At 40.6% G+C, this 27948-nt stretch overlaps 1 protein-coding gene across 6 annotated transcripts; it reads right to left on the bottom strand.

Annotated features, from left to right (window-relative positions):
- RNF20 (ring finger protein 20) lies at nt 1-27863 on the bottom strand. Of its 6 annotated transcripts, none has more exons than XM_070595310.1 (21): nt 27512-27726; nt 26272-26426; nt 23209-23283; nt 20591-20758; nt 20324-20471; nt 19989-20171; nt 16982-17100; nt 14722-14868; nt 14470-14547; nt 14154-14273; nt 12866-13045; nt 11789-11924; nt 11336-11457; nt 10845-11215; nt 9502-9619; nt 8770-8919; nt 5779-5991; nt 4794-4919; nt 4486-4626; nt 1337-1438; nt 1-1080 (listed from the first exon to the last, which is right to left on the bottom strand). In XM_070595310.1, exons 4-21 carry the CDS (start codon nt 20705-20707, stop codon nt 904-906), a joined length of 2748 nt encoding a protein of 915 aa, XP_070451411.1. In that variant the 5' UTR covers nt 20708-20758; nt 23209-23283; nt 26272-26426; nt 27512-27726; the 3' UTR covers nt 1-903. The 6 variants fall into 6 exon arrangements, with proteins under 6 accessions (XP_070451411.1, XP_070451409.1, XP_070451410.1 ...); XM_070595308.1 differs by having other exon boundaries at nt 27485-27718; XM_070595309.1 differs by lacking the exon at nt 27512-27726 and adding an exon at nt 27170-27478.
- Nucleotides 27864-27948: the final 85 nt, after the last annotated feature.

The following is a 27948-nucleotide window of genomic DNA, read 5'->3' as shown; positions in this document are numbered from 1 at the left end:
CAAACTGAATCCTTCTTTAATTGAAGCTTATGGAGTATAAAGTCCTACAGAAACATTATAGAGAATCTTCTGGAAAACAGGGATCACACCAACCCCTGAGAGAGGCGGATGAGAGTAATTCATAGCTCACCATGGCTTCCCTGTATCAAGTTCCCAGATCTGTTCACCATTTCATTGCTGTTCCCCTTTCTCTCCAATCTTGATTTCATTGTAAGATAAAAGGAGCTATAGTATTTCAAATTATCTGGCCTCAAGAAATTTAAAGACTTTAATGAGTAGAACATTCAAAAGTTAAATAACAAGGAAGCCAACTGATCTTAACAAGTTACTTTGCTAGTGAAAAGGAAATGGATTGAATCATCCTGGACATAATTTCATTAAGGCTTCAAACCATCCAGGAAAAAGTAGTACAATTACACCATTTTATAATCCAAGTTTACAAAAAGTTTTCTACTCAAATCAGGAAAAGTTTGTACCCATAAGTAGCTTATTTCTAAAAGATCTGCCCCCCAAAATAGCCATGTGTCTCCACTCTTCTTTGTTCCCTTCTCCACGTCAAAAATACCAACTTGACTTTTTCAGGAGGAATGGACAATCCAAGATTATACAGTGAGCCTGAAGAAGAAAATGTTGAAAAGTCTAAAAGCCGGACATAAACAAAGCTGGTAGGGAAGACAAGAGTTGTTTGTTTCTAATTCATTGTAAAACTCAAGACTTGCATTTACCAGTCCTTTCCCCTAAAGTCCTAGTTATTAGAGAGGAGAACCTGGACATACAGTCTGTGGAGGAAAGAGTTGACAGACAACTGCCCTGCAGGTGACAGTCAAGGAGAGAAGAGGTAGAGGTTTGGTGGTGAATGAATAAGTGCCTGTCAGCCAGCCTCTCTTCCTCTCTTGACTTGGATCACCCAATGTAGATGCGATGGAAATCATTGGCACCAAAAGCAGCATTACACTTGGGACATTTGCGCTGGCGGGTGTCATAGCGTGTCTTCACACACTCAAAGCAGAAAACATGGAAGCATTTGGTAAGTACAGCATCCTTTTTACGCATGTTGCAACAGGGACAGGTCAGGCGTGCCTAAAAAAGAAAGAAGTCAGAGTCTGAGCAACCAGAAAGGCTGAAGCCCCAAATGACTCTCATATATAAGCAAACAAACAAGAGAAAACCCACTAAGCACTAAGACGAGAGTACCATTTTTTCCCCGCCAAAAATAAACCAGTCTCTGGTTACCTTCATATAAAGAAGTTCAGAGTTTATTCTCTCAGTCTCTTAGTAGGCCATTTCAGGCCTGGACAACAAAACACAAACAGATCACTGAGGCAGGTTTCCTAACCTTATAATCCTTAATCTCCTCCATCAGAATCTCATCACATTTGGGTACATTGTCTGGTTTCTTTGTGGTCTCCAGTTTCCTTCGAAGTCTAGAGATGTCCTCCTGTGGTAGGATAACATACACATTAGATACACTGCCCTGAAACCTGCCATTTTTGAGAAGAAAAATTGCTCCAACTTGAACTTTCTGTTGTGAAAAGAAAGGACTTCCTGTTGTTTCATGACCAATTATCTTTCAGGAATGCACAGAATTGCAAATGGCAAGATATTTTCTTTTGTTTCAGAATAAGCAACCATAATCATATTGCCAAACTTAAGTTACATCTAAATACAGGCATACCTTACAGATATCAGACTAACACAATAAAGCAAGGATCAAAATAATGTGAGCCACATGAATTTTTTGGTTTCCCAGTGCATATAAATGTTATCTTTACACTATACTGTAGTCTATTAAAAGTGTGTAATAGCATTATGTCAAAAAAACAATGTATTTAGCTTAACTAAAAAATACGTTATTGCTAAAAAATGCTAACCATCATCTGAGCCTTCAGCAAGTCTTCAATCTTTTTGCTGGTGGAGGGTCTTGTCTCAGTGTTGATGGCCAATGACCGATCATGATCAGGGTGGTGGTGCTGAAGGTTGGGGTGGTTGTGGAAATTTCTCAAAATAAGACGACAATGAAGTTTGCTGCATCATTTGACTCATCCTTTCACCAATGATTTCTCTGTAGCATGCAATGCTGTTTGATAGTATTTTATCCACAGCAGAACTTCTTTCAAAATTAGAGTCAATCCTCTCAAACCCTGCCGCTGCTTTATCAACTAAGTTTATGTAACAGTATAAATCCTTTGTTGTCATGTGAAGACTCTTCACAGCATCTTCACCAGGAATAGATTCCATCTCAAGAAACCACTTTCTTTGCTCATCCATAAGAAGCAACTTCCTCATCCATTAAAGTTTTATCGCAAGCTTGCAGGAATTCAGCGACATCTTCAGGCTCTACTTTTAATTCTAGTTCTGTCGCTCTTCCCACCACATCTGCAGTAACCTCCACTGAAGTGCTGAACCCCTTCAAGTCACCCATGAGGGTCGGAATCACCTTCTTCCAAACTCCTGTTAACGTTGCTATTTTGACCACTTCTCATGAATCACAAATGGTTTGAATGGCATCTAGAATAGTAACTCCTTTCCAGAAGGCTTTCAATTTACTTTGCCCAGATCCATCAGAGGAATCACTATGTATGGCAGCTATAGCCTTACAAATGTATCTCTTAAAGAATAAGACTTCAAAGTTAAAATTACTCCTTGATCCATGGGCTGCAGAATGGATGTTGTGTTAGCAGGCGTGAAAACAACATCAATCTCATTGTCCATCTCCATCAGAGCTCTTGGGTTACCAGGTGCACTGTCAATGAGCAGTCATATTTGGTAAGGAATCTTTTTTCTGAGCAATAGATATCAACAGTGGACAAAATATTCAGTAAACCACGTTGTAAACAGATGTCATCCAGGCTTTCTTGTTCCATTTACAGAGCACAGGCAGAGTAGATTTAGCATAATTCTTAAGGGCCCTAGGATTTTCAGGATAGTAAATGAGCACCGGCTTCAACTTAAAGTCACCAGCTGCATTCGCCCCTAACAAGAGAGTCAGCCTGTCCTTTGAAGCCAGGTGTTGACTTCTCCTCTGTAGCTAAGAAAGTTCTACATATCATCTTTTCCCAACAGACTGCTGTTTCGTCTACATTGAAAATCTTGTTTAGGGTAGTCACTTTCATTAATTATCTCAGCTAGATCTTCTGGATAACTTGTGCAGCTTCACCCTGCACTATTATCTTACGGAGCTGGTTTATTCCCTTAAACCTCATGAACCAATCTAGCTTCAAACTTTCCTTCTGCAGCTTCCTCTCCCCTCTCAGCCTTCATAGAATTGAAGATAGTTATGGCCTTGCTCTGGATTAGGCTCTGGCTTAAGGGAATGTTGTGGCTCGTTTGATCTTCTATCCAGACCAGTAAAACTTTCTCCATATCAGCAATGAGATTGTTTCTCTTTTTTATCATTCATATGCTCACTGGAGTAGCACTTTTAATTTCCTTCAAGAATTTTTCCTTTGCATTCACAACTTGGCTAACTGTTTCATGCAAGAGGCCTAGCTTTTGACCTGTCTCAGCTTTTGACATGCCTTCCTCACTAAGCTTAATCACTTTTAGCTTCTGATTGAAAATGAGAGACGTGCGACTCTTTCACTTGAATACTTAGAGACCATTGTAGGGTTACTAATTCACCTAATTTCAATATTGTTGTGTCTCAGGGAATAGGGAGGCCCAAGTCAGAGGAAGAGCCAGTCGGTGGAGCAGTCAAACACATACAACATTTACTGACTCATCCACCATCTTATATGGTCGAAGTTCATGGTGCCCCAAGACAATTATAATAGTAAAATCAAAGATCACTGATCACAGATCATCATAACAAATAAAATAATAATGAAAAGCTGTGAAATATTGCTAGAATTACCAAAATGTGACACAGAGACACAAGGTGAGCAAATGCTGTTGGCAAAATGGCGCCAAGAGACCTGCTAGACACAGGGTCACCACAAACCTTCAATTTGTAAAAAATGTAGCATTCGCGAAGCACAATAAAACGAGGTATGCCTGTACTGTCAATTCAGTTCTGTGCAAATACAGCGTAAGAGTTTAGAGGGACTGAATTAATTTTAAAGAAGACGAAAATCTGATAGGTTACTTTAAGATAACTAGCTTTAAGCTGAAAGTAAATTTGATTAAAATAATTTTCAGATTTATAGATAAGTATAGAAAGGCATCACGGAAAACGGTTTGTGTGCCAAAAACTGAAAAATTGTAGGAGAACTTTAAAATCCTCTAAAGTTGGTGCTACCTCTTTACAAACTCACCAATTCATTCATTTAATAAGTATTTATATCATGGCGCAAGTAGTGGTGGCACGACGGAAGGCTCTGAGGATGTGGCAGGGAAGAAACAAGGCTCTGTCTCTTCCCTCAAGGAATCGACCCTCAAGTAGGAAATGCCATATATTCGACCAATGACTCCTTCATCACATGGGTCACTTCAGCGCTCAGAAAACATCTAAAGGCCAAAATGTAAAGAAAAAACAATTGATCTTACCTGGGCTCGTTTGAAATTGAACATGTCCTTTTCTTTGGTGACACTGTTCTCCACGATCTCATCCTGAAAATCATGCAGCTTCTTCTGAGCCAACTCCAGTTGTGCTTTGAGGTCATCCGCGAGCTGGGCTGCCTCCATTGCCTAAGAGGGATGTATGCATAATATCATCTTACCACCCCTTATTTCCAGTGAGGCAAACGTGACCCAAGTCCAAGGAATAAAGTGAACCTCTAATTTCATCAGTGTTATACTTATTTGTTCCTGTAAAGACTAATCATCATGTTAGATTACAGAGTAATCAACCATACCTTGCGTTTATTCATCTCTAAGGCTTGAGTCCTAAGACCCAGCTCCTTCTCCCCTGTGCCAATGTTGCTTTGTAACAGATGCTCCTTTTCCTCCAGTTTCCTTACTACCTGTAACTGGGCATCAACCTTTGAAAAAGAAAGTCACATTTTAACACAAACAGGAAGGAAAAAAACAAAACTGACTAGGTTCTGTTAATCCATAGGCCCACAAAAGAGAATCTGTTAGAAATCTCAAACTATTACTAATTTTATCCATGAACCCTTCAAAATACATGCAGGACTATGATAATCAAAAGCTTCACCTTTACTATTAAAAATATTGCTGATGATTCAAGTAACAGTCCGGGAAACCACTGAAAAGGTTCTTCTCCAAATTGCCAAGAATAGAGGAAATTTCATTTACGGATATTTACCTTCTTTACCCATACCAATCCCCAAAGCCTGGCTATTCATACTAGAACATGTAAATTATAGCTCAAACAAAAGTCCAAGCATGTCTCTTTCAGAATAAGTAGAAGTTCTACAGTAGTCTTTCTTGCAATTCATGCATAAAATACAATCACACAATATCAAAGGGTAAAAAGTAAAGTCTCGCATCCACAAACTCTCATCCCAACATCCAGAGGCAGTCAGGTAACCATTCTTATAGTTTCCCATGCAGCCTTCTAGAAATTTCTAAAATACACAGCACATGCACACAAAGACATATACATTTTTAATGCAAGAAGTACAATAAAACAAATCATTTAATGAAATATTTTAGACATTTTTCCATATTAGCAGATCCATATTTGTCTTAACAGCTACATTGTACTCCTTTGTAGGGATGTATTTATTTACCAGTATCCTAATCACGTATATTTAGTTTTCAGGTTTTTTTCCTATTACAAAAAAATGCCACAATAATCATTCTTTTATGTGTATCTTCATGTAGAAAGCATCATACTTCAACAGAATTCTGGAAAGCTTTATTCATTCTAATTACCTGAGTCTTCAGAGTCAAAACCTGGTCTGCCAGCTCCTCCTTCTCTTCTTTAAGCAACTTATGAATCTGATTAGACTTGATACGTTCTGACATGAGCTTGAAATTTGCATCATCCTTCTCTCGCAACTGCTGCATCAAACGGATGTTTTGCTCCTGCATGTCTTCAAAGGCCTGGCCTGTGACATCCATCTCTGAGAGAAGAGCTTCTTCCTCCTAAGATAAGGAAGGAAGAACCTTCATTTTAATAGAATCTTCTAACTCCAAAGACATGAGCCCAGGAAACTAAACTTTCCCACTGTTCATTAGAAATAAATTAACCTAGTGACAGAGAGACTTTGCTTTAAGAAGCTTCATTTTGTCACTAGGTTAGTCCTAGAATACAGAAGTCCTATTATCTGAAGCCACTGGCACTGACTGCTGGTCTGATGCTCATTAGCTGATCTATACTTGAAGTCAGCTAAAGCAGACAAAAATTACACATACCATAATCTAGTAAACTGATCAAGTAACAATTGGTTAAGAGAACTTGTATTATAAAATCTCACATTTTCTCATACTTTTCCACAAGCATAATACTGAATTTAATCTACAGATCTTCCAACAGTTCTTCAAACATCTCAATCTGATAGGTCAAGAGCGGTATCTAAAAACAGTTTTAATTTATACATCTTATTATAACAGAGATGGAGGATCTTTTCACACGTTTAAGAGCCATTTGTATTTTCTGTGAACTATTCATATCTTTTGCCTGTTCTTCTATTGGGCTGTTGGGTTTTCTTCTCTATCACTTTTTGGGAACTCTTTTATATATTAGAAAGATAAGCCGTTTTGTGATAAGAGTTAGAAATATTTTTTCCATTTATCTTTTGGCTTTGTTGCTATGTGGAAGTTTTGTGTGTGTTTCTTTTTCATAAGTCGAAATTACCAATCTTTTCTTTCATGTTTTCTAGACTTTTATTCACAGTTAGAAAGGTCTTCTCCACTCCAAATTTATAAAGGAATTTATCTGTTTTCTTCTGGCTCTTTTATGGATTCCCTTCTTTAACATTACATCTATGTTCCATTTGGAAATTATCCTAGTGCTGAGTGTTCAAGTATATATCCAATTTTTTTCCAATGTTATCTTGTTTATTTTTGCATCACCACATTTAACGGTCTTCCGTCTCCCACTGATTTAGAACTGTATCTTCAGCATATATTAAATACTCCTGGGTACCGTGGTCTATTTCTAGACTTTGTATTCAGCCCTAAGAGTCTTTGGCCCCAAGCTATTTTACCTACTGAGACTTTACATTTCAATATCTGATAGAGACAGGAACTGCCACCCCTCAACCCCATTGTTCTTCTTTTTCACTTTTCCAGGCCATTCTTGTCTACTTTTCCATGTGTACTTTATAATCAGTTGTCTAGTAGCAAAACAAAAACGAAAACTAATATTTTTATTAGGATTACATTAAATTTATACACTAACTTAGGGAGAATTAACATTTTTAAGATAGCAAGTCATCCTATATAAGAACACAGTGTGTCTTTCCACTTGTACTAGAACCTACAGCAGTACAATTTCCTGATAATTATTAAAAAGAGAGAGGGACCAGCCTGGTGGCATAGTCGTTAAGTTCGCGTGCTCCACTTCAGTGGCCCAGGGTTCACGGGCTCAGGTCCTGGGCATGAACCTACACACTGCTCATGAAGCCATGATGTGGTGGCATCCCACATACAAAACAGAGGAAGACTGGCACAGATGTTAGCTCAGGGACAATCTTCCTCACCAAAAAGAAAAGGAGAAAGAGAGAAAAGCAGCAATCATCAGATTTAAGAAAAGCCAAAACCCCACTTTTTACAAAAGAATGTATACTGGTTCTAATAACATTCCTGTTTTCAAAGTATTTAATGATCGAGTCACCATTAAAACTACTTCCTTTCAGGGGCCAGCCCAGTGGCACAGCAGTTAAGTGTGCACGTTCCACTTTGGCAGCCCGCGGTTCGCCAGTTCAGATCCTGGGTGCGGACATGGCACTGCTTGGCAAGCCATGCTGTGGCAGGCGTCCCACACAGAAAGTAGAGGAAGATGGGCATGGATGTTAGCTCAGGGCCAGTCTTCCTCAATAAAAAAGAGGAGGATTGGCAGTAGTTAGCTCAGGGCTAGTCTTCCTCAAAAAAAAAAAAATCAACTACCTCATTTCATTGTCTTTTGCTATTTCTTAGAAACAGTGAAGGAGTTCCTCACAATGAACATACACGGTTTTTCCAACCATTTTTCTTATCTTTATTATTGAATGTTAATAAAATTCACTGAGACTTAAAAAGAAAGAAATACATGTTCATTATGAGAAAGGGAAAAGTCTCGATAGTTCTATGACCCAGAAACAACCACAGTTAACATATTGGTTATTTATTTATAACCTATTTGGAGGACATGCTTTTCTTGGTTTCATATATTTACAATCCTAATGTTATAAAACTTTATATCTTTTTAAAAATTTTGTATTCATTATATCCTGATTCCAGATCAGCAGAGAAAGGATAGATCCCTCAATAAACAATGTTTGAACAACTAGCTATTCATTTGAAAATAAAGTTCTGGGGCTGGCCCAGTGGCGGAGTGGCTAAGTTTGCGTGCTCCGCTTTGGCGGCCCAGGGTTTTGCTGGTTCAGATCCCGGGCACAGACATGGCACCACTCATCAGGCCATGCTGAGACGGCATCCCACATGCCACAATTAGAGGGACCCACAACTAAAAATATACAACTATGTACGGGGGGGCTTTAGGGAGAAAAAGGAGAAATAAAATCTTTAAAATAAAATAAAGTTCTTTCCTCACAAATACACAAAACAAAGGATGAGAGACTTCAACGTATAAACAAACAAGCAAATATATAGGAGAAAAAAATATTAACAACAACAAAGACTAGAATGAAGGAGCCAATTTCACTTACTTGTCAAGTAACATTTACTTCAAAGCCAATTAAAGGCAGAAAGCACGCCCACCTGCTTGGCCATGGCCAGCTTCTTCTGCAGGTATTCTATCTGCTCCTCCACTGCCCGGATCTTCCGCAAGGCATCCTCATCAGCCATTTTCTTGTTCTCTTTTTTCTCCTTATCCTCTAGATCCTTGAGCCTTTGCCTTAGATCATCCAACTACAAGAGGAAAGGAATCACACAAAAACAAAGAAAAAGCTATAAAACAATTTTAAACATCAATTAATACTGTGCACGATGGAGGGCCCGTAACACCAGAAGAACCTTTACAGAATTGTGAAAGGAGATAAATGAGATACTAGTACACCACGTCACAACACTGTTTTAACATCACTCCAACAATACAACCTTCCATCAGCAACATTTTTGAGGAGTACACATGTACCTTTCTTTGGAATAGGAGTTCTCATCCTTTTTTTCTAGGCCCCAAAATTTTAAGAGAATAAGACATTCTTCCCAAAAGTAATCAGAAAATCACTATAATAATAATTTATATGGGGAAAGCAGGACTAAAAACTCGAAAAGGCTCCTCCTATTCCCACCAATTCTGATATACCTTATCACCTAGTGGAGAATCTGGAAATCCCTATTTCAAACGGTCTTTGAAAGTGAAGAAAATGTTGCTGTTTTAAACACTAACTTTAAAGATAAAGAAAGAAACTATATCCTTCAGAAATGTGAAGGAAAATCCCACAAATGAAGACTTTAACCAGAATGACAGGTAATGGCAGACCAGATTACCTCTGCCTTAGACTTCTTCTCAGCTGCCATTAGCTGAACCTTGTCTCTCTGTTCCTTTGGGGCAGAGCGGTACATATCTAGCAATAGTTTCATCTCCTTTTGGCTCTCCTGTGCCTTCCTATGACGAGGGTGGTAGAGGGGAACGGTGTAATGAGAAAACAAAGGGCATCAGAGCAAGGGAATGTTGAAGTGAGCAAAATATCTTACAACAGTTCTATTTTACACTTTATGTTACACATCTCAAAGACAAAACTTTTGCAATGACTATCAAGAGACTTCTGGATATACTCAGAAAGTACCGTGTATAAAGGAATCATTTCTACCTTATGTTAGAGACCAAGTTCTCTCAAATAAAGTTGTAAGATAAACACTTGCGGCACTCATTAAATAGGCAGATTTCTGGGGCCCCACTCTTAGAAACTGAGATTCAGTAGGTCTGGGATGGGGTCCAGGAATGTATTTTCACCAAGTCACTCAGGTGATTCTGATACCACACTTGAAAAACGTTCGTCTTAAAGTGACCAAGAGCAGGGAGAAAAAAAAGGAGAAAACTGAAAGTTTAAACTATGATCCTAATACTAGACTCGATAGTTGAGTGACTAACCATCAGCCGAAGACTCTTCATCCCTTCTAAATCATCAAAACTCTTAACTCTACTTTTATACAACAAAGAAGTTCAAACATTTTGAGCACACGGTCCTTAAAATCCAAACATCAAGAAAGGCTCAACCACGACCACTGGGGACCAAGAAGTAACTGGTTCTACCAGAGAAATTACTGGTTATGCAAAGGAGAAGGGTCGATATGTAAGGTTACGATGGTGTGCCACTGGCTTAACTGTCTGTCTTACTGTTCTTCCAGGAAATCTCTTAAAATGAGCTGATATATACACAAACTAGTTAACTGCCAAGCAAACAGATCAATATTGCTCAAGTTAGAGTGACACATAATCTACCTAGTATAATTTAAATTACAATTAATGCCAGCAATCTGTCCAAATCCAATAAATAGCAGTAGATCATTTCCAATAACCCTCATGAGTGTTACTTCAGTCACGACTCTCCTTCCCTTAATTGGGATTCATGAAGAATATGGCTTACTTATCCTTCACGAATCCCAGGGGGTTTACTGAGATCTGACCATTGATCCAGACTTCGAAATAGCCAGGTAGGCCATTTTGGCTGCACACTTGATCAAGAAGTGAGACCACATTAATTGTACATTTAGCTACACTCAAAATATTAGTTACCAGATAAAGTCATGCCATCAACTGAACATTTCACGCATGATGTCCTAACCTTAGCTTTTCAGTCAGAAACATTGACTCTAAACACTGCTCTTACTTGAGCTCAATCTTCAATTGTTTGATAATTTCTGCTTCCTTTTTCCTTCCATCATCATGTTTCCCTTTCTCTTTCTCTTTAGCAGAATCTCTCTCTTTTTCTGACTCTTTTAGTTTCTGCTTCTCTCGTTCTCTCTCCTTCTCCTTCTCCCGCTCTCTTTCTCGCTCCCTCTCCTTCTCCCTTCTTTCTCGTTCTCGCTCTTCCTCATCCCGTTTGGACTTAATTTCGTTGGCTTCCTCCTGAGAGCCCTTCGATGCGGAGGACTGGGTGGATAAGTCCTCAGAATCTTGCTTTAGCTCTGCTGGCTCGTCCTTGGGGTCCTCAGTACTGGACTGAGACTGCAGGAGGGCACTGCCACTGCGTAGACGAGTCTGGGAGGACAAAGAAAGGAAAGACACACATCACTAACGGCAAGCACAAGGCCTTCCTCCCTCAAAAACAGCTTTACAAACTTCATAGCAAATAATACTTATCCTACTCCTCCTGGGTACCTTGTTGAGGTCAGACTGGGCTTCCCTCAATTTCCTCTTATACCTCAGGACCTCCCCTTTCAGCTGATGATTGTGATTCTGGAGGCTACTGATGAGATGGCGCATCTCCCGGTTTATGGGACCTTAAATACAGCAACAGCGATGTTATGAAGAACTGTCATGAGGGCAGAGGCACAAGGAGAGAAAGTGTAGAACCCATCAGGAACCTCTGAGGAACAGGGAGAGTTACCAAAAGAAAGATTCCTTCTCAGAAGACGAAAACAAAAGTGGCCAATGTGAGTTAGAAAACAAACACCCAGGCTGTGAACGAAAATGAATTATAGGATTTGATTCCAGGTTCTTGAGGACTTCTGAACTCCAGTTAGAACTAACAAATACTGGTGACCACATCGTGTCTTTAAAGGAAGGCATTTGCAGCAGACAAACTTCAGGGTGGGGTGAGAGCAATTATACCTGCTTGTTCATTGGCAGCAAGGGTCTGCTCAAACTCTATTCTCAGCATTTCATACTCCTTGCGGACCTGGGCCAGGGTATCTTCCAGCTGGATCACTTCGGTCCTCAGCTTCTTATGAAGACTAACCTCATCTCGCTACACACAGAAAAAGGAATCAATCAAAAACTCTTACCAAAATGTGTAATTATCATCATATTCTATTATTATGTTTCCTAAGTTTGATCTATAAGACTCTTAAAAAGAAAAAAACCAAGAAAAGAGATTACTCTGAAGAGTTCCAGTTCAATCAATACTTAATGAGCACCAGACAGCTACAAAAAACTGATTTGAAAACTGGCAGGAAACTCAAGAAACAAAGGAAATGGCCCCTGAGAATGTTACAATTTAGTTGGAGAACTAAACAATAAAACAGTATATAAACATAAAGTAAGATATATTAAATTCACTTCATGTGGCAGACTTACAGTAAAAGACCAACTACTATAAACATTACCTTAAGGACTATGGAAGATACAGAAGTGAACACATGCATAAAAGTTTCTACTTTTAAGAAAAATTATTTACATGTGCCGTTATACGCTATAATGGCTCGTAAGCAGTGACACACCTTTTACCCACTATTCTCCCGCATGCACTTAAGGCTCCAGCCACACTATTTTTATATCTGCTCTTCTCACTGCTGGGAATGCCCTTCTATTTTTATCTACCAGTAAACTTGTATTTATCCTTAAAAGTCATAGTTCACTTCGGCAAATAGAATCAGGAAGGTTCCACAGGCAAATCAGATGCTTTGTCTCCTTTACCACTGCATCTTCTGGATCTCCCTCTATTGTACCAGCCTGCATTCTAATGACTACTATTCTCTCCACTAGGCTGCATGATCCTTGAGGGCTGGCTGCCCGCCATCTAGCAGAGCAAAGACCTCCGGTTACTCTACAAATGCTTGCTGAATGAATAAGAGATTAATTGCACATAAAAACATAATTTATATTTATAGATTATAATTAAATTATATACAATTATAACATTTTTGAGGCAGAAAAGCTTCTATACAGAAGACAAAGCTAAGCTATTACCTCAATGAGCTCCACCTGGCGCTGGTGGGTCCCCCTGGTGCCATGGAGCAGCGTCCGAGCCTCATCCAAGTGCGCTTTCAACTGCAGGCTCTCGTTGTACAGGACAGAGAACTGCGACTGCATGCAGCGATATTCCGGAGTCTCTTTAACCACTTCTTCCACCGCACTCCGCAACTCCACCTTAGGAAGGCCCAAAGAAAACTCAGAAGCAGGATCTAGCATCTGTGCTCTGGATGCTAGACAGGAAATAAAATCTAAACTCATTAACGTCCTGCACAAGTTTTCTGAAGATTATGAAGAATATGTACCCATTCTTCTAGTTATACAAAATGTATCCCAAATTAAATTAGACCATCCAAGAGGTGGTACTCGCTACCTGTATTCTTTCACCCAAGAATTGTTTTAATTGATACGTGTTTTACTGTACGTGTCAACACAGATCCCAGGACAATAGAGGGGCCCTATGAAATCTGTCCAATCTAAGAACAGAGAAGAATGCTACGAAATTTGTCACCATGCTTATTTTAAGAACATAGTTGAGGACCCCAGCCACTAACTTGCTCTCTTTAAGTCACAGACAAAAATATTTTTGACATTGTATCAAAAACAGTTATACTTTTCCTAAGCAACTGTTTGCTTTAATTACCCAAACACTTTAACTGATTTAATGCAGGTTGTTTTTGTTTTTTCAGTTCAAACACCCTTACTCATATATTTATTTAAAAACACATCAAATTATAAAAGACAGATGGCTATGATTAAAAGAGGGTGGGGAAGACTTTCAGAATCCACTTTCTTCCCCACCAGAACCTGGAGAGAGAAAATTCTAACGAGCAGGTTTGAAAAGCAACAGGATCACTGATCACATTTCTTTCTCTGTTTGGGCAGCTAGAAACTGGAGAGCCAAATTCTGTGGCCCATATTCGGCAATTACTGAGATGTGAGTGGCCTGCCCTTCCACAGTAGGTACATGTTCTTCGCATATTATCTTGTATACAAGCGCCATTTTTTGATCCATTTTGAATCCTCACCCTAGTTTACCCTACTCCTCATTTTTCTCAACCATTCCTAAGTTAAAACACCTTGATTCAGTCTACACATCTTTGTAGGTTGCTCTATATCCTTTTCAGAACAAGGCAGGATATGAAGAATAAGTAAATACAGAAGTAAATAAACAGATAAACCGATAAAAATTTTTCTTTCCCCTCATAAATTATGAGGGTTCACAGTAAGTAAGTGAGCTGAGCAACAAGTTTCACTGTGCGGCCCTCAGAGGTGTGTCTCCTACCTTCAGCTTTTCATTTTGTGTAGTGACCTCCTCAAAGTCTTGCCGAAGTTTCTCCAGCTCACAGTGACGGTTCTGAGCCAACTCTTTGTTCTCCTCAAGCTCTGCGTTCATTTCCTCAAACTGGAGAGAAGCAGGAAAATAGCAAAATGAGAATAAAGAAAAAGAACTTTTCAATCATTCCATTCCTAAGCTTCCATCTTCACTGATCCACTCTTCTAGCAAAACCCCCTTCACCACTTGTGAACACCCCTAAATACCCAGCACAGCACCTGACACCAAGTCAACTAACGCATCCTGAGGGAGTCCCTGATTTTACCTTCCGGGCGTTGATAGTGATTGTGCCGCCATAGAGACTGCTCCCCGCACCATACACCTTATAACCTTTCGAATTCACCTACAGAGAAGACAAAGATTCTTTAGTGAGAGAAGCTAACATTTTAGTCTGTTAACCAAACTACTTTCAGAGGAGTCCATTTTGTCCCCCAGGACTACTACCCAAGGCCACCCTTTCTGAGTAGACTCCTTAAAATGATGCTAGTCTCCAAACTATGAATAAAACAACACTTGCCCGTTCTAGGACTTCTGCTAAGTGTCGGTTGAGTCGCTGTTCCCTCTTTCGAATTTTGTCAATATCCCACTGCAGGTCATCAATCATGGATTCTAGGACAGACACTCGTGACTCAGCTGTCTCCACTTTACTCTGCAACTTGGAGAACTATATCCCAAAGACAGCCATTTATAAAAATACAGCAAAAAAAAAGACAGTTAGAAAAGGAATGCCTTACATCACTACCTTACATCCCAAATCTCACTAAATTAACCCTTGCTTATGTAGCATTATAGAAAAAATTTAAATAGAAGATGCTCATCCTCTTCCCAATGCATGAGTACAAAACTGAACTCACAGGTTCTTTGAAACACTTCTGGGTCAGTTACAATCATGCAAACTGTACAAGTCTATAAGAACTCTCACAAAAGGAAAACACCACTTAAGATTCAATAATTTTTCCACCTCTGAGTAGAAACACAATTCCCTAGACAGAACACAAACACAAAAGAAAATGTGTACTTTTCAAGAGACAAAACATAACATCCTTGATTTTACCAAATATTTTAGGAGGTCAAAATCAAATACATATTCAGAAAAGACATCCCTCTCTACTCCCAACTTTCCCTTCCCATATTCCCATAAATGACAATCCATAGAGAATGAAAGTAAAACTTCCTTTCTCTTTGTTAAGCTGACCCTAGGGCAATGTAGAATCAGATAGTATAAAGATACAAAAATATTTGCTGTTCTGTCTATTTAGGAGCTATACACCAGCTAATGCTATTTAATACTTTAATGACAAAACTATTACATTTTCACAATAATCTATACATACTCTTTGTGTTGGTTTTAAAATAGGGCCCCAAAATTCTTTGACAGTCTTCTCCTCAAGAGATGGAGTCACTGTCCCCTCTTTTTGACTCTGGGTCAACTTTGGTGACCCAGCGGAAATGACACTACATAACTTCAAGGCTATGTCTGAAAGGCCATGCAGGTTCCGCCTGAGGTTCTTGGGATGCTCATTCTCTAGAAGAAGTCAGCTGCCATGTAAAGAAGTCCAACTACCCTGAAACTGCCATATTGGAGAGGTGACATGCAGGTGTTCCAGTGGACAACTAAGGTGAGCTCCCAGCTGACAGGTAGCATCGACAGCCATGACAGTCATCCTGGAGTTTACCCAGCTGAGCAAAGCAATGTGTCTCTCCAGCTTAGTAATGCTAAGTGAGATCTGGGAAATGGCTGGAAGAGGAAGACCTTTCCATCTTGGCAGCACTTAGTGTATGTCTTAAAACATTCTATTTTTTTACTACACTCCAACTGATTTATAAGCATCATGGTACTCTAACCCCTCTGAAGATCGATGAGAATACATAGATCTTAACAAACTCCTCTGATGATTCTCATGCCACCAGCCCAGGATGGACCTTGGCACTGGAATTGAGGACACAGGGCATAATGAATACAGGCTTTGAAGTTAAACAGACTTACATCTGAATTATCTTTCTATCTATGCCTCAGACCAGTCACCAACCTCTCTGAATTTGTTTCCTTAGCAATAAGATGGGAGTTATTTGAGCATTAGAGATAATATTCATAAAGTGCTTAAGTGCTTGGCACTAAGTAAATGTTCACTATTAACTTACTAATAAGCATAAGAGTGGGTGGCCAAACTAAGGTAGGTCAAATTTCAGCAGAAAATCCTTTGAACTAAACCAAAATGATAATCAGAGAGTCAGAAGAGTCTTAAAAGGCCTATCATCACTTTATCCCAATCATTTTATACAAATAAACAAATAAAAAAAAATACTCACATCTTGACATGATTTGGTCATGGCACTACTTATGTCCAAGTTTGGACTGAAAACCCATACTCCTCAAGTTCCTAGGCCATCATCAATGCAGAAGTACCCACTGCCCCATTCTCAGAAGCATTTCTACCAACTCATTCCTCAGTAACATTGTATATGATCCTTTATATTTGGGGTAATTCATTATTTGAGGGTTTGGTGTTTTGCGAAATTCCATATGACGGTATTTTTTCCGAAAGACTAAGATCCTAAAATGTCTGTTTAAACAGAGGCATAGTCAATTATCTTCTTCCTTTAACCCTTCCTCAGATTTTTATTTCCCCAAGCTGGCTGCTTTAGCCTGACCTGCATGCTCTTCAATATAAAAATAGGCTTTCTAGAATAAGAGGACCTTTGAAGCACTCAGAATTCAGAGGCAGTGTCGGCCACGGGCCACTAGAAAACATCGTCTCTCCTTTCTCGTCAAGTACCTCCTGAGACATGGTGCGGTGCTTCTCCTGAAGGAGGTCTGTCAGCTCCTGCAGCCTCATGTTCTCCTGTGCGAGGAAGGAATTCAGCTCCTGCACTGCTTCCTCCACTACTACATTATCTGAGAGAGAAGAACTGTACTTTAGTTTAGCATCTATAGTGTCAAATTTTACGACTGTACATCCTACCAAAGCATTAACACACTGTCTCACTTGATTTTCCTGAAAACTTCAAGAAGTAGGCTGGTTTTTATTATCTTCACAGGACAAGTTAAGTACCCAGAGGTTAGAGGACTCGCTTAAGGAAACGAGCACATCTTGTAATTCTGTAGAGAGACACACAGGGCCAAGGTCCCCTAACTCTCATCCCTTTCTTTAAAGTCAAAATGCCTTGGGAAAAGAAACGGGGAGGTTCTATAACTTTACTCAGATAAGGCACAATCACCCAAAAAACTGCATTCTAGAATTACAGACAAGACAAAAGTATCTCTCATCAGTGTCAGACTTAACAGCAAGAAAATTCTATTTCATAAGGCCTATTATTCACTAACACCAACATGAAGTATCTCTATTGGGAAAGAGAAGCAGAGCAGGGAGCAGAAATTTCCTTGTTCAAATGAGCACCTATAAAATCATGAAGAATAAAGATAAGAGCACAGAATTACATATCATATTCCAGAATACTATGTTAGCGGCACTCCTGAGCTCAAAAATCAGAATGTACACTATTATTTACAAAGAAGGTAGGTAAATCTACAGAACTTATTACACCTAGTTAATAGGTTTAAAATTAGAATCACAAATACTATAGCTCAAATCCAAACGCTAGTAAACGAAACCAGATACTCTCAGGACATACATTGCCCTTTAGAGACAGTTATCAGGAAGAAAAAGTGTGCTCTCTCATACGGCCATGCCTTGGCATCACTTTAAAAAACAGAACACAGGACAGGTTGGTCACGTGGTGGTTTTCTTGGTTTTTCAACCAGGACTGCCCATCAGAATCTTTAAAATTAGACACTTCCTTAGGATCCATCCCACGGCTACTAAATAAGAATCCCAATGGGCAGAGGCAAAAAAAGAGTATGCTCCAAAAACTCCCAAAGTGATTCAGATTCATAATCCAAGTTAAGAACTAGGGACTGAATTTTTGTCTTCTTAATAACCCAAGGACTGACAACAGTGCTTATTAAAAAAAAAAGCAGCTCTATAAATATTTAGTGAATTAATCAACAAGCCAATAAATGCCAATTCTTTTGAATCAAGAATCAAATAAACACAGAGGGAAAATGAACTGCAAAAAAGCTTACAGCTGATGCTAGAATTCATACTTTAAACATCTTTATCTCTTAGAAAGTTCACTTTCAATGGCAATTGCCTTTTTTATTATAAATAATAGCTAAGCTATTTGTAATTTGTAATAAATGTTTTTATTTTTTAACTTAAACCCTACTTTAAAATGCATGCCATCAAAAAGAATAATTTTAAAGTATTGTTTAATTTACTACTCATTTTAGTTCCTTTTTAAATACAGCAATTATTTTACTTGATGTTCCTTTATAAAATCAAGCCTAAGGTTGACAAAGCCTCTGCATATGGCATATCATCCACATATAATATGTATATGGTATTTACTATAATGTATATGGTATATCTGTGTGGCCTGTTATTAAGATTTAACAATAACCATCTAACTGTTCAAGTAGAGCCAAGGGAGAAAGAAGTAACACACAAGTTGCTTTATATTAGGTGACAGAGAGGATTTATAGCCATTCATTCACCATTAACTAAGTACCCATGAGATACCAGATACAATGAGACACACCAGAGAAACAAAGAAGAGTGAGCCAAGGCACTGCACCGAGAGACAGGGCTTAGCTGGGAACACACAGGTACATGGGACACATGAATACAAAAGTCTGGGAGGAGGCCAACCACACTGTTGACAATGGTTATCTTCGGGAAGTGAGACAGGAGGACTGCTATAACCTACCTTTACGTATTGCTGATTTGTATATTTTAAAACAAGTATCTGTTATCCAAATAATAAAACAGAAAAATACACAAACACACTAAAGGAAAAGCAAAAGCAACTGTTGCCTGCTAAATTTTCACAAGTCTTTTACATGCCTCTTCTTTTAATTCTGTTGATAATTTAGCCCAAGTATCCTTCAAAACAAAATTACAGAGTAATAAAATTCTTATTTGCCCACCAAATGGTTCAACCTCCATTACTTTCAACTTATTCCTTTCAGAAATGAAAGGTTAAACATCTTAATGATAATCAGGCGATGTAATAAGATATAACAACTAGACCACGATTATTATTGAAAACATGAAATCAAGACATTTAAGAAGATGCAACCTAGCTACACAAATACTTTACTGTACTGTACAAATATAATTTCTGCATTAACACTGAACAGTAACATAATTAATTCAAACAATCCTCATTTCAAATAGACACTTCCCATTCATATTATATTTTCTATTTTACCTTTTTAAACAGAGATCATCTAACAACTCTTTCTGAAAATATTAGAGATAACAGAAAAAGAAAAAACAAGAATATATTAAAACTGACTCTTCGAAGTCAAAAATTCAACATCTAATAAAGGAAATTTTTGAAAAATATAATTCCAATATTTAAAATAAAGTATTTATTACCACTAATAAACCAATGGCCAAAACTACACACATATCCAGAAATAGAGCTATTTCTTAAATAATAAAATTAATTCTGCTACTTATAAAAGTGTCTAATAGAGTATCAGATTGGGGCTGATAAATCTTTCCCCAGCTTCTTACAGGACTGGCATGTGACTCAAAATGTGAAGCACTCGTAAAATCCTAACAAGCCACAGTAATGACATTACTGGTAATACTGGAGATTAGATTCCAAGGAACATAATTAAAAACAAAGATGTAAGTTTGCAAACTACAGACGAGCATGAAAAGCTGAGTCCTTGTTCCTCCCCCTCTGCTCCCCGTCTCCTGGTTCTTGCCTCACCTCCACTGTTTAGCTTTCGGGATAAGAGCTCCACTTTTTCTTGCAATTTATCATAGACAGTCACAATCTGGGACACGGCTCGGCGGGAGGACTCCACACGCTCCTGCAGCTGGGACTCCATCTCTTCACTGGAACTGCTGGCCAAAGTAGCAAGGAAAGAGAAAGCTGGCTCTTGCCCTTCCCCTGAGGACACGGGGGGAAAAAAGAAGCCCCCAACATTATAAAACTGGAAATACCAAAAGCTACTTTTTTCCCTCAAATGGAGAGCCTCAAAGCAAAGCTCTACTTCAAGAACCCAGACAGCAGCAGCGGTAGAACCCACCACGAATTCTCACCTCTCTCTCGGTCATCTTTCCGTTCCTGATTGCTATCCGAGTCTGGCTCTGGTTCAGGTACAACGAGGGCTTTTCTTTCTGTGAGCAGATCTCCCAAACCCTGCTCCAGGTCGTAGCGTTTAAGGATGATACGGATGTTCTCATCAAACTGGAGAAGGGCAGGTCCAATGATGAGAAAACAAAATACACAACTTTGGAAATGAAGACAGTGCTAAGGAGGACTATAGTGCTCAAATAAAAATCTGAGCAAATAAATGAATTAGCTACCTGACTCCAGTACCGGTTGACGATCAAGAGTGAGGCATCATCGGTGGCCTGTCTTCGTTCTAGTTTTTCAATGTGCTCACGGAGTTCATCTTCAATGGCCTGCCGCTGATCCAGCATTTCTGCCAGCTTGCGATTTTTGCTTTGCAGAGTTCGAATGTCTAACTCCTCCTGCCTCGGGAAACCAGTCTTATTAGTCTCCACAAAGAAAAGACAGATCAGCTATTAAACTCAAGAAGGTCATATTAGTTAATTAGTTATCTCCTATGAGTAAAGCTAGTCATTAAAAAAAAATCTTACAACAAACAATTAGATAAGAAGTAGAAGCAGAAGAAATAAAGGAAAGGGTCTATGATGACAGAAGGAAAGAATGACACAAACACACTAGCAGTCTCTCACCCATCTCACTGTTCTATTCACATGTACATCCACAAAGTACTGCTACTGTGAGGCTCCACCATCCAGCTGGATCACCCTCCATACCAGTCAACACCGTCGTCTATCTTCTAAGCACTGCCATTCAAGACTGGCACCCGGGTCCTTCTCTATCCCAGTCCCTGCCAGTGACCTGAATACACATGTGGACATCCTCTGGCACCTAGGCTGTATTTTGATTTCCTTAACTCCAATGATTATTGTGCTTCAATATTACTGTGCTTCAGCCATGCATTTCAAAAGTCACATCTTGGACTGTTGTCATTATCTGAAACTGTGTTACATCTGAAATCTTAAATTCCAACTTCCCACTGCCTGAATAAAACCATATCTTTCTAGGTATCTCATGCCCTTATCCCAATACAACAGTCCTCATCTAGATCGCCAGAATTCTGAATTCTCTCCTTTCTCCCTGTCAGTCCCGTTCTGTCTCCACTATCTTCCATATCTTGACTATACCCTATAGTACATTCCTTCAAACACTTGCCTATCAGGCTCAATTCTCTGCCCTTAACCCTTTTATTCTACCTCTGCAAACCCCAATCTGAGTTAACCCACATATCTGACTATTCCATTCCTATAGCCAGTATGCTGAGATCTCTAGGTAAGGTCTCTTAGGGAGACTGGCACCTTTATAAAACGAACGCCAAACCTGAACAGATCTTCTAAGTTGTCCCGAAATGTTTCTTTAACAAGTGAGCTATCTCCTATTCTCCATCGAGGCAGTATCAAACTGTACCAAGCCCCGCCTCCTCTCACATCACACTGAGCAGACAACTTTGCTTCCTATTTTAAAGAGAAAATAGAAGCCCTCAGATGGAAAGCTCCTCAATTCCCACCTCCTCGACCCTTTCACACCACTTCAACCTTTGCCCACATTCCTAAAACCTCACTTGTGCTCAGGACCCTGTTCTCTTCTGTTTCTGTGAAATTGTCACTCCCTTAGGAATTCCCGACCCCACTCAAAATCTTTCACCTCTCTCTCTAGCTCCCTCCCTCGCACAAGCTGGGAGGTGGGCAGTATCTCAGGCAAGGAAACAGCATGTGGAACAGATTACATTTTTACTTTACCTAGGAATTAATGAACACTTTAAAGGAAGAACTACTTACTAGAGCACCAACTTCTGATTTCACTTTCATTTTCTCCCATTTTGGTTAAAACATTCTTGTTACACCAAATAGTCAACAGTTTCCCAATTGTAGCCGTTTATTAATATTATTAATAAACTATACGCTTAACCCCTTCTCTGAGCACTGCCTTCCCCTTCTTGCTCTAACTGAAACCAGGAAGAGAGTACAGCCTCCACAAGGTTCTCCAATGGTGGTGGTTTCTCTCCCACACTCCTTGAAGCCCTGGACCTGGAGGCAGAGGTGTCCTCCCTGTTGTCCAGTGCCACTTCAGGCCATCATCCCACCCTCTTCCCTAAAACCTCCTAGCTTTGCAGCTCATGCCATTGGTCTAACCACTCAGTGCTCTGCTTTGTTGCACTCATCTATAAATGGCCAGCTCACTTCCCGACATTTCCTGAAGATTTAGCACCTCACTTATTATCACTGTCTCCACTACTACTTCTCTAATAGTTCTTACTGATTTCAATTCCCACGTAGATGATCGTTCCTGTATCTTGGCTCATCAAGTCGTTGACCTTCTTTCCTCCAATGACCTCATCCTCTACCTCCCTCAGTCACCAAACTCCCAGTTATTCTTAGTCTTAATTTTATCTGTACCTGTATGTTCTCCATAAGCTCAGTTTCAAACACCCCAATCTTTACAATTACCACCTGTTTTTCCAGCGTACTCTCTCTAGTTTGCTGACTCCAACAATTCTTCAACTCCACTAGAATCTGCAATCCATTGGCCCTATAGTTTCCCTCTCTTTCACTTGTCTCTCTCCCTTCTTTATCAAAATTAAATTCCATGATCAGTCATTAAAATTGAGTACTTTTATAACCTTCTCCTTCCTCATACTTGCCTGGGAAAAACCCCAATCCTGGTAACATCCGACTCTCCGCCTACTCCAGGCCTACATGCATACAGCTGAATAGGACGAGAAAAAAATCAAGCACCATGCTGCCTCGTCTCACTTTAAACTCATGATCACAAATTCAAAGAGGCCCTCAGTGCTGCCCAGCAAGTCTACTCCATCTCTCTAGTCCATTCTCTCTTCAAGAGGACTACTTCATACCTTCTCCTGTCTCTTCAAACCTCCAAAACTTCCTCCCCCATCCTCACTCTCAGATGAGTCTTGCTTCTGATTTCACTGAAAAAAAAAAAAAGAGGCAATCAAAAGAGAATGCCCACATCTATCTCCCACAACCACAACTACAAACCTACCTACATCTGAACCCATATCTCCTGCCCTACCTGTTGCAACAGATAAACTGTCTCTGCTCCTTGTTAAGGCCAATTCCCCTACTTGTGCGTTATATTACATTCTCTTGCCTATTCAAGGACAGCACTCCAGTAACCATCTCCTCTTTCTGCTACATCATCAAGTCTATCCGCTCCCCCAAATCATTTCAATCAACAGATAAACACGCTGTAATATCTCCTACCTCAAAAAACCTTCCTTTGACCTCACGTTTCCCTCTGGCTACTGCCCCATTTCCTTTGTTCTGCTTTACAACAAGACCCCTCTAAAGCACTGTCTCTACCCTCTTTTCCTCAACTCCTCTCCTTTCATATTCTCTTAAGCTCACTGCAATCAGGCTTCCATTGCCACCACTCCACCAACGTAGTTCTTGTCAAGTCTCCACTGAACTTTCTATTGATGAATCCAACATCTCAGTCCTCCCTTTACTCAACCCATCAGCAGCACTGATCAGCTCCTTCTTGAAACACTTTCGTCACTGGCTTCTGGGACCCCACTCTCTTGTGTTCTCTTTCTACCACAGTGGGACCCCTCTTTTTCTGTCTCTTTGGTTAGTCCCTTCTCATCTCGACATGAAAATGCTGCAGTGCTTCAGGGCTCTCTTCTCAGATCTTTTTTTTTTTTTTTTTGAGGAAGATTAGCCCTGAGCTAACTACTGCCAGTCCTCCTCTTTTTTGCTGAGGAAGCCTGGCCCTGAACTAACATCTGTGCCCATCTTCCTCTACTTTATACGTGGGACACCTACCACAGCATGGCGTGCCAAGCGGTGCCATGTCCGCACCCGGCATCCGAACCAGCGAACCCCAGGCCACTGAGAAGCTGAACGTGCGAACTTAACCGCTGCACCACTGGGCCAGCCCCTCAGATCTCTTCTTTATCTATGCTCATTTCTTAGGGTAGACCCTCCAGTCTCATGGATTTAAATACCATCTATAAAAAGATGTTTCCCAGAGGTACAGCTTTAGCCCTGACGTCTCCCCAGACTGGAGATTACAATACCCAACTACCTATCCATGCAGAAGTCTAATAAAGATCTCAAACTTACATGTCCAAAATCAAACTCATGATTCATCTTCCACAGGTCCCAAAAATCTGCTCCTCTCTTACTCCTCCCTAACTCAGTTAAGTGGAAACTCCATACTTCCAAAATCCTGGGGTCATCTAGCCTCCTTTCTCTCATATACTTCATCCAATCCATCAGCAAATCTTGTCAACACTACCTCCACAGTGGTCCAAGCCACCATGATCCCTCATCAAGATTACTGCAACAGCCTCCTGTAACAGACACGCTTGAGCCCATGCCATGCCCCGTCGGCCTGCCAGATTTCAGCACAGCTCTGGTGGACAGCTCCATCCACACTGCCAGTGTTCCTACTTCAAGCACACTTTGGAGTCTCTTAGTATTTTGTTCCATAATCTCAGCTGGCTCACTCAGCAACCTCGAAGTGAAGAGGGAAAGTTATTGTCTTCAACCAATTGAGGCAGCAAACAGTGGATATATGCCCCAGCTCTCCATTCTTAGAGAGGCAGAATGGGAGGAGGAAGAGGAAGAAGGAACAAGGGAACGATTTTGCTAACTGAACTTGTGCCTATGACCCTGGCTCCTCCAAGTCTATTCTCCAAACATATGCCAGGGCACGTTACTCCCCTGCTTAAGACCTTCCAATGGCTCCTCGCTGCTTTCTGGATTAAGTCCATGCTGCAATGTGTGCTCTACACTTCCCTTAGAGCATGTGGTTATCCCTATGAAGAACACATACCACTCTACCACAACAGTCTGCTCCCTTGACAATGCCACCCTACAAACTGAAGTTCAGGGGCCACCATCCTCAACGTAAAGCACAGTGGGTGGCAAATGACGGATATTCAACAAATATTTATATTTATTGAACGAATAAACGTTCTTGGGATGGGTGATGTGAGACACCGCTGAAAACGTCACCTCCTGGCTGCAGTATAGAGGAGGTGAACCCCAGGTGGCCTCAGAAATGACAGTTCATCAACAATTTACTCTCAGCGTTCCCATTATTCCTTCCGATCTTCAGCCTCAAAACAAATAAGTAACACATGTGGTTTTGTAAGCTATACAGATGTAAAGTATTTTAATACCACATCTCCACAGCTGAGTTTTAAAATACAGAATCCTGACCTAGATCAAAACCCATTATATCGAGCTGCTGATGTCTAATGAACTCATAACATTACCATGAGCTTTGGGTGTATAACAGTCGAATGAAACTGTCAACTCCATAAGAGCAAAGACAGTATCAGTATCTATTTTAGTCACCATTATATTCATATCATCTAGCCCAGTAATAACTATTAATAGCTCACAGATATTGAATACTTATCATGTTAAAGATAATATTTAAACCCTTAACAGGGACTCTCTCATTTTACCATGTCAACAACCCAAGGAGGTAGGCACTATAATTCCATTTTACAGGCAGGATAACACGAGGCCAGGCAACTGGGAAGTGGTAGAGTGGAGAGTCAACTCCAGGTAGTCTGGTCTCAGACTCACGCTCTAGCACTCCCTCAACGATTCTGCTACCTTCACTTAGCACCTGGCACCTAATTTTTCAGTGAATGAAAAATAAATGTACAGCTTCCCACTGTTAAATATGTATGATCAATGCTGTGTCAGTCACCAGACTCTCCAAAGGATATAAGTACACCTTTGAAAATAAAGATCAAATGTCAATATATCTCTTCTTCAGAACTGACCAGCACATCATTTCACCTACTTTTAGCTATTTTACCTCCCTTTTCTTTTCAAATCAATTCCCCTTACTCCAGAAGGTTTCCATAAACTCTTCCTGTGAGGTTGCAACGAACAGAAGAAAAGCACACTCTCACAGCATTGCTTCCACATACCGTTGAAGAGACGCCCCCGAGCTTAATTGTTTCCACCGTGGTCCCCGAATCTTCAACAGCTGTCTTCTTCTCAGGAGGCACAGATGTGCCAGGCTCTCCGGCTGATCTTTTATTTCCAATTCCTGACATCTTGGAACAAGATGATAGCTGTTTTCCTAGAGGGAAAAAAAGAGCAGAAACTGAGGTAAGATATGCAAGGAGAACAACAATAGAGACCACTTATGATGCAAAAAATAGCAATTTTTCCAGCTGACCCTTAAACCTGGATCCATTAATTCCACACCATGCAACCCTTGGAAAGAGAAAAGTAAATTGTGGAGCAAGAGTCAGGGATGAATTCACATGACTAAAAATTTCTAAATAGAATACTGATAAGAAATAAGACAATGGGCAAAGGATGAAGAGAGCAAGAAAAATTTCAGAGATCTGACATCCTGAAATGCCAAGATCTGAAAAGTACAGGTTGATCGGGACGAAAGTTAATTCTGCAGTGTTGGGAGAATCACAGAGCTGAAAGAGATCTGGGAGATGTTTACCAAATCATTAATATTAGACAAGTCATTTATCATCTCTGAGCCTCAAGTTTTGAAGCCTGGAATAACAACAGTATATGCTTCCTATACCCCTTATAAGCAGTGAATAAGTATAGACAGAACTTAGCACGATGCCTGACATGAAGTATCCACTCAGAGATGCTAGCTCTCCTTTTCATATTTGCAGTTTCTTCCCTATTTCCAAACACTCTCCCCACGATTTTGTGCAACGCTAGGAAAGACTTGGGCGCGAACCCCAGTTCTACCTCTTAGGGAGCTGAGTTGCCTTGAAACAGTGAGTTCGCTAAGAGCTGCAATTTCCTGGTACGTACAATGGAAGTGAACAAATATTGTGTCTGCCCTACCTGCCTCCCAGGGTTTCGGAGCTCAAAGGAAGCGGAGAGAACGCTAAGGCACTTTGCTACTTTAGGAAGCAGCCCTGCCATCAACGAGCCTACACACTACTCTGCTTCCAACTCAAGCTCCAGGAGAGGAGTATCGGTGGCAGCAGCCTGAGGCGGATTCCCCCGCGGAGACCGGAGACAGAGGAGCAGGACAAGGGCCTCAGTCGGACTCGCTAGGGGCCAAGGACCCCAGCCTCCGGCGCGGAAACTTGCAGGCCCGGGAGAGGGAGGCCCGCGAGCCGGAGAGGGCGGAGCTTCCCGAGGGCCTGCACTTACCCGTCGCGCCCTCGGCCGAGATCTAACCTGGATTCTTCGAACTCGCGCCGCCAAGAACGGAACTCGGGGCAGTTATTCACCAACGTCCGCGCAGCCCTCCTACCTCTCACCCCTGACCCGCAGGCAAAGACCCATCCAACTTCCGGGAGGCGGGGCCAGGGACGGAAAAAAGGGAAAAAAAGGAGGAAGTCGCTTCAACACAACCCGGCGCACTAAGGAACCCAGCCGGGCGGAAGTGACGTGCCGCGAGGGCGCCGAGCTCCCGGAAGTAAGCGCCGTCTCTCTAGCAACGCTTGCAGGTGGGGGTCGGCTGAGACCTTGAGGTGCAACGCGGCCCGGAAAGCCCCTGCCTTTTTCGGCTTGTTAGCCTTTACTCCTCCCACCTGGTTTTTCTCCTGAGCTAAATTGCCTTGTTCTGCTGGCTGTTATTAATTCTCCCGAGACTCGTTCAGGCTGCCGATTGG

This window comes from Equus przewalskii, chromosome 26, assembly GCF_037783145.1.
Source record: "Equus przewalskii isolate Varuska chromosome 26, EquPr2, whole genome shotgun sequence".
NCBI lineage: Eukaryota > Metazoa > Chordata > Mammalia > Perissodactyla > Equidae > Equus > Equus przewalskii.
This window is presented reverse-complemented; position numbering and strand designations above follow the sequence as displayed.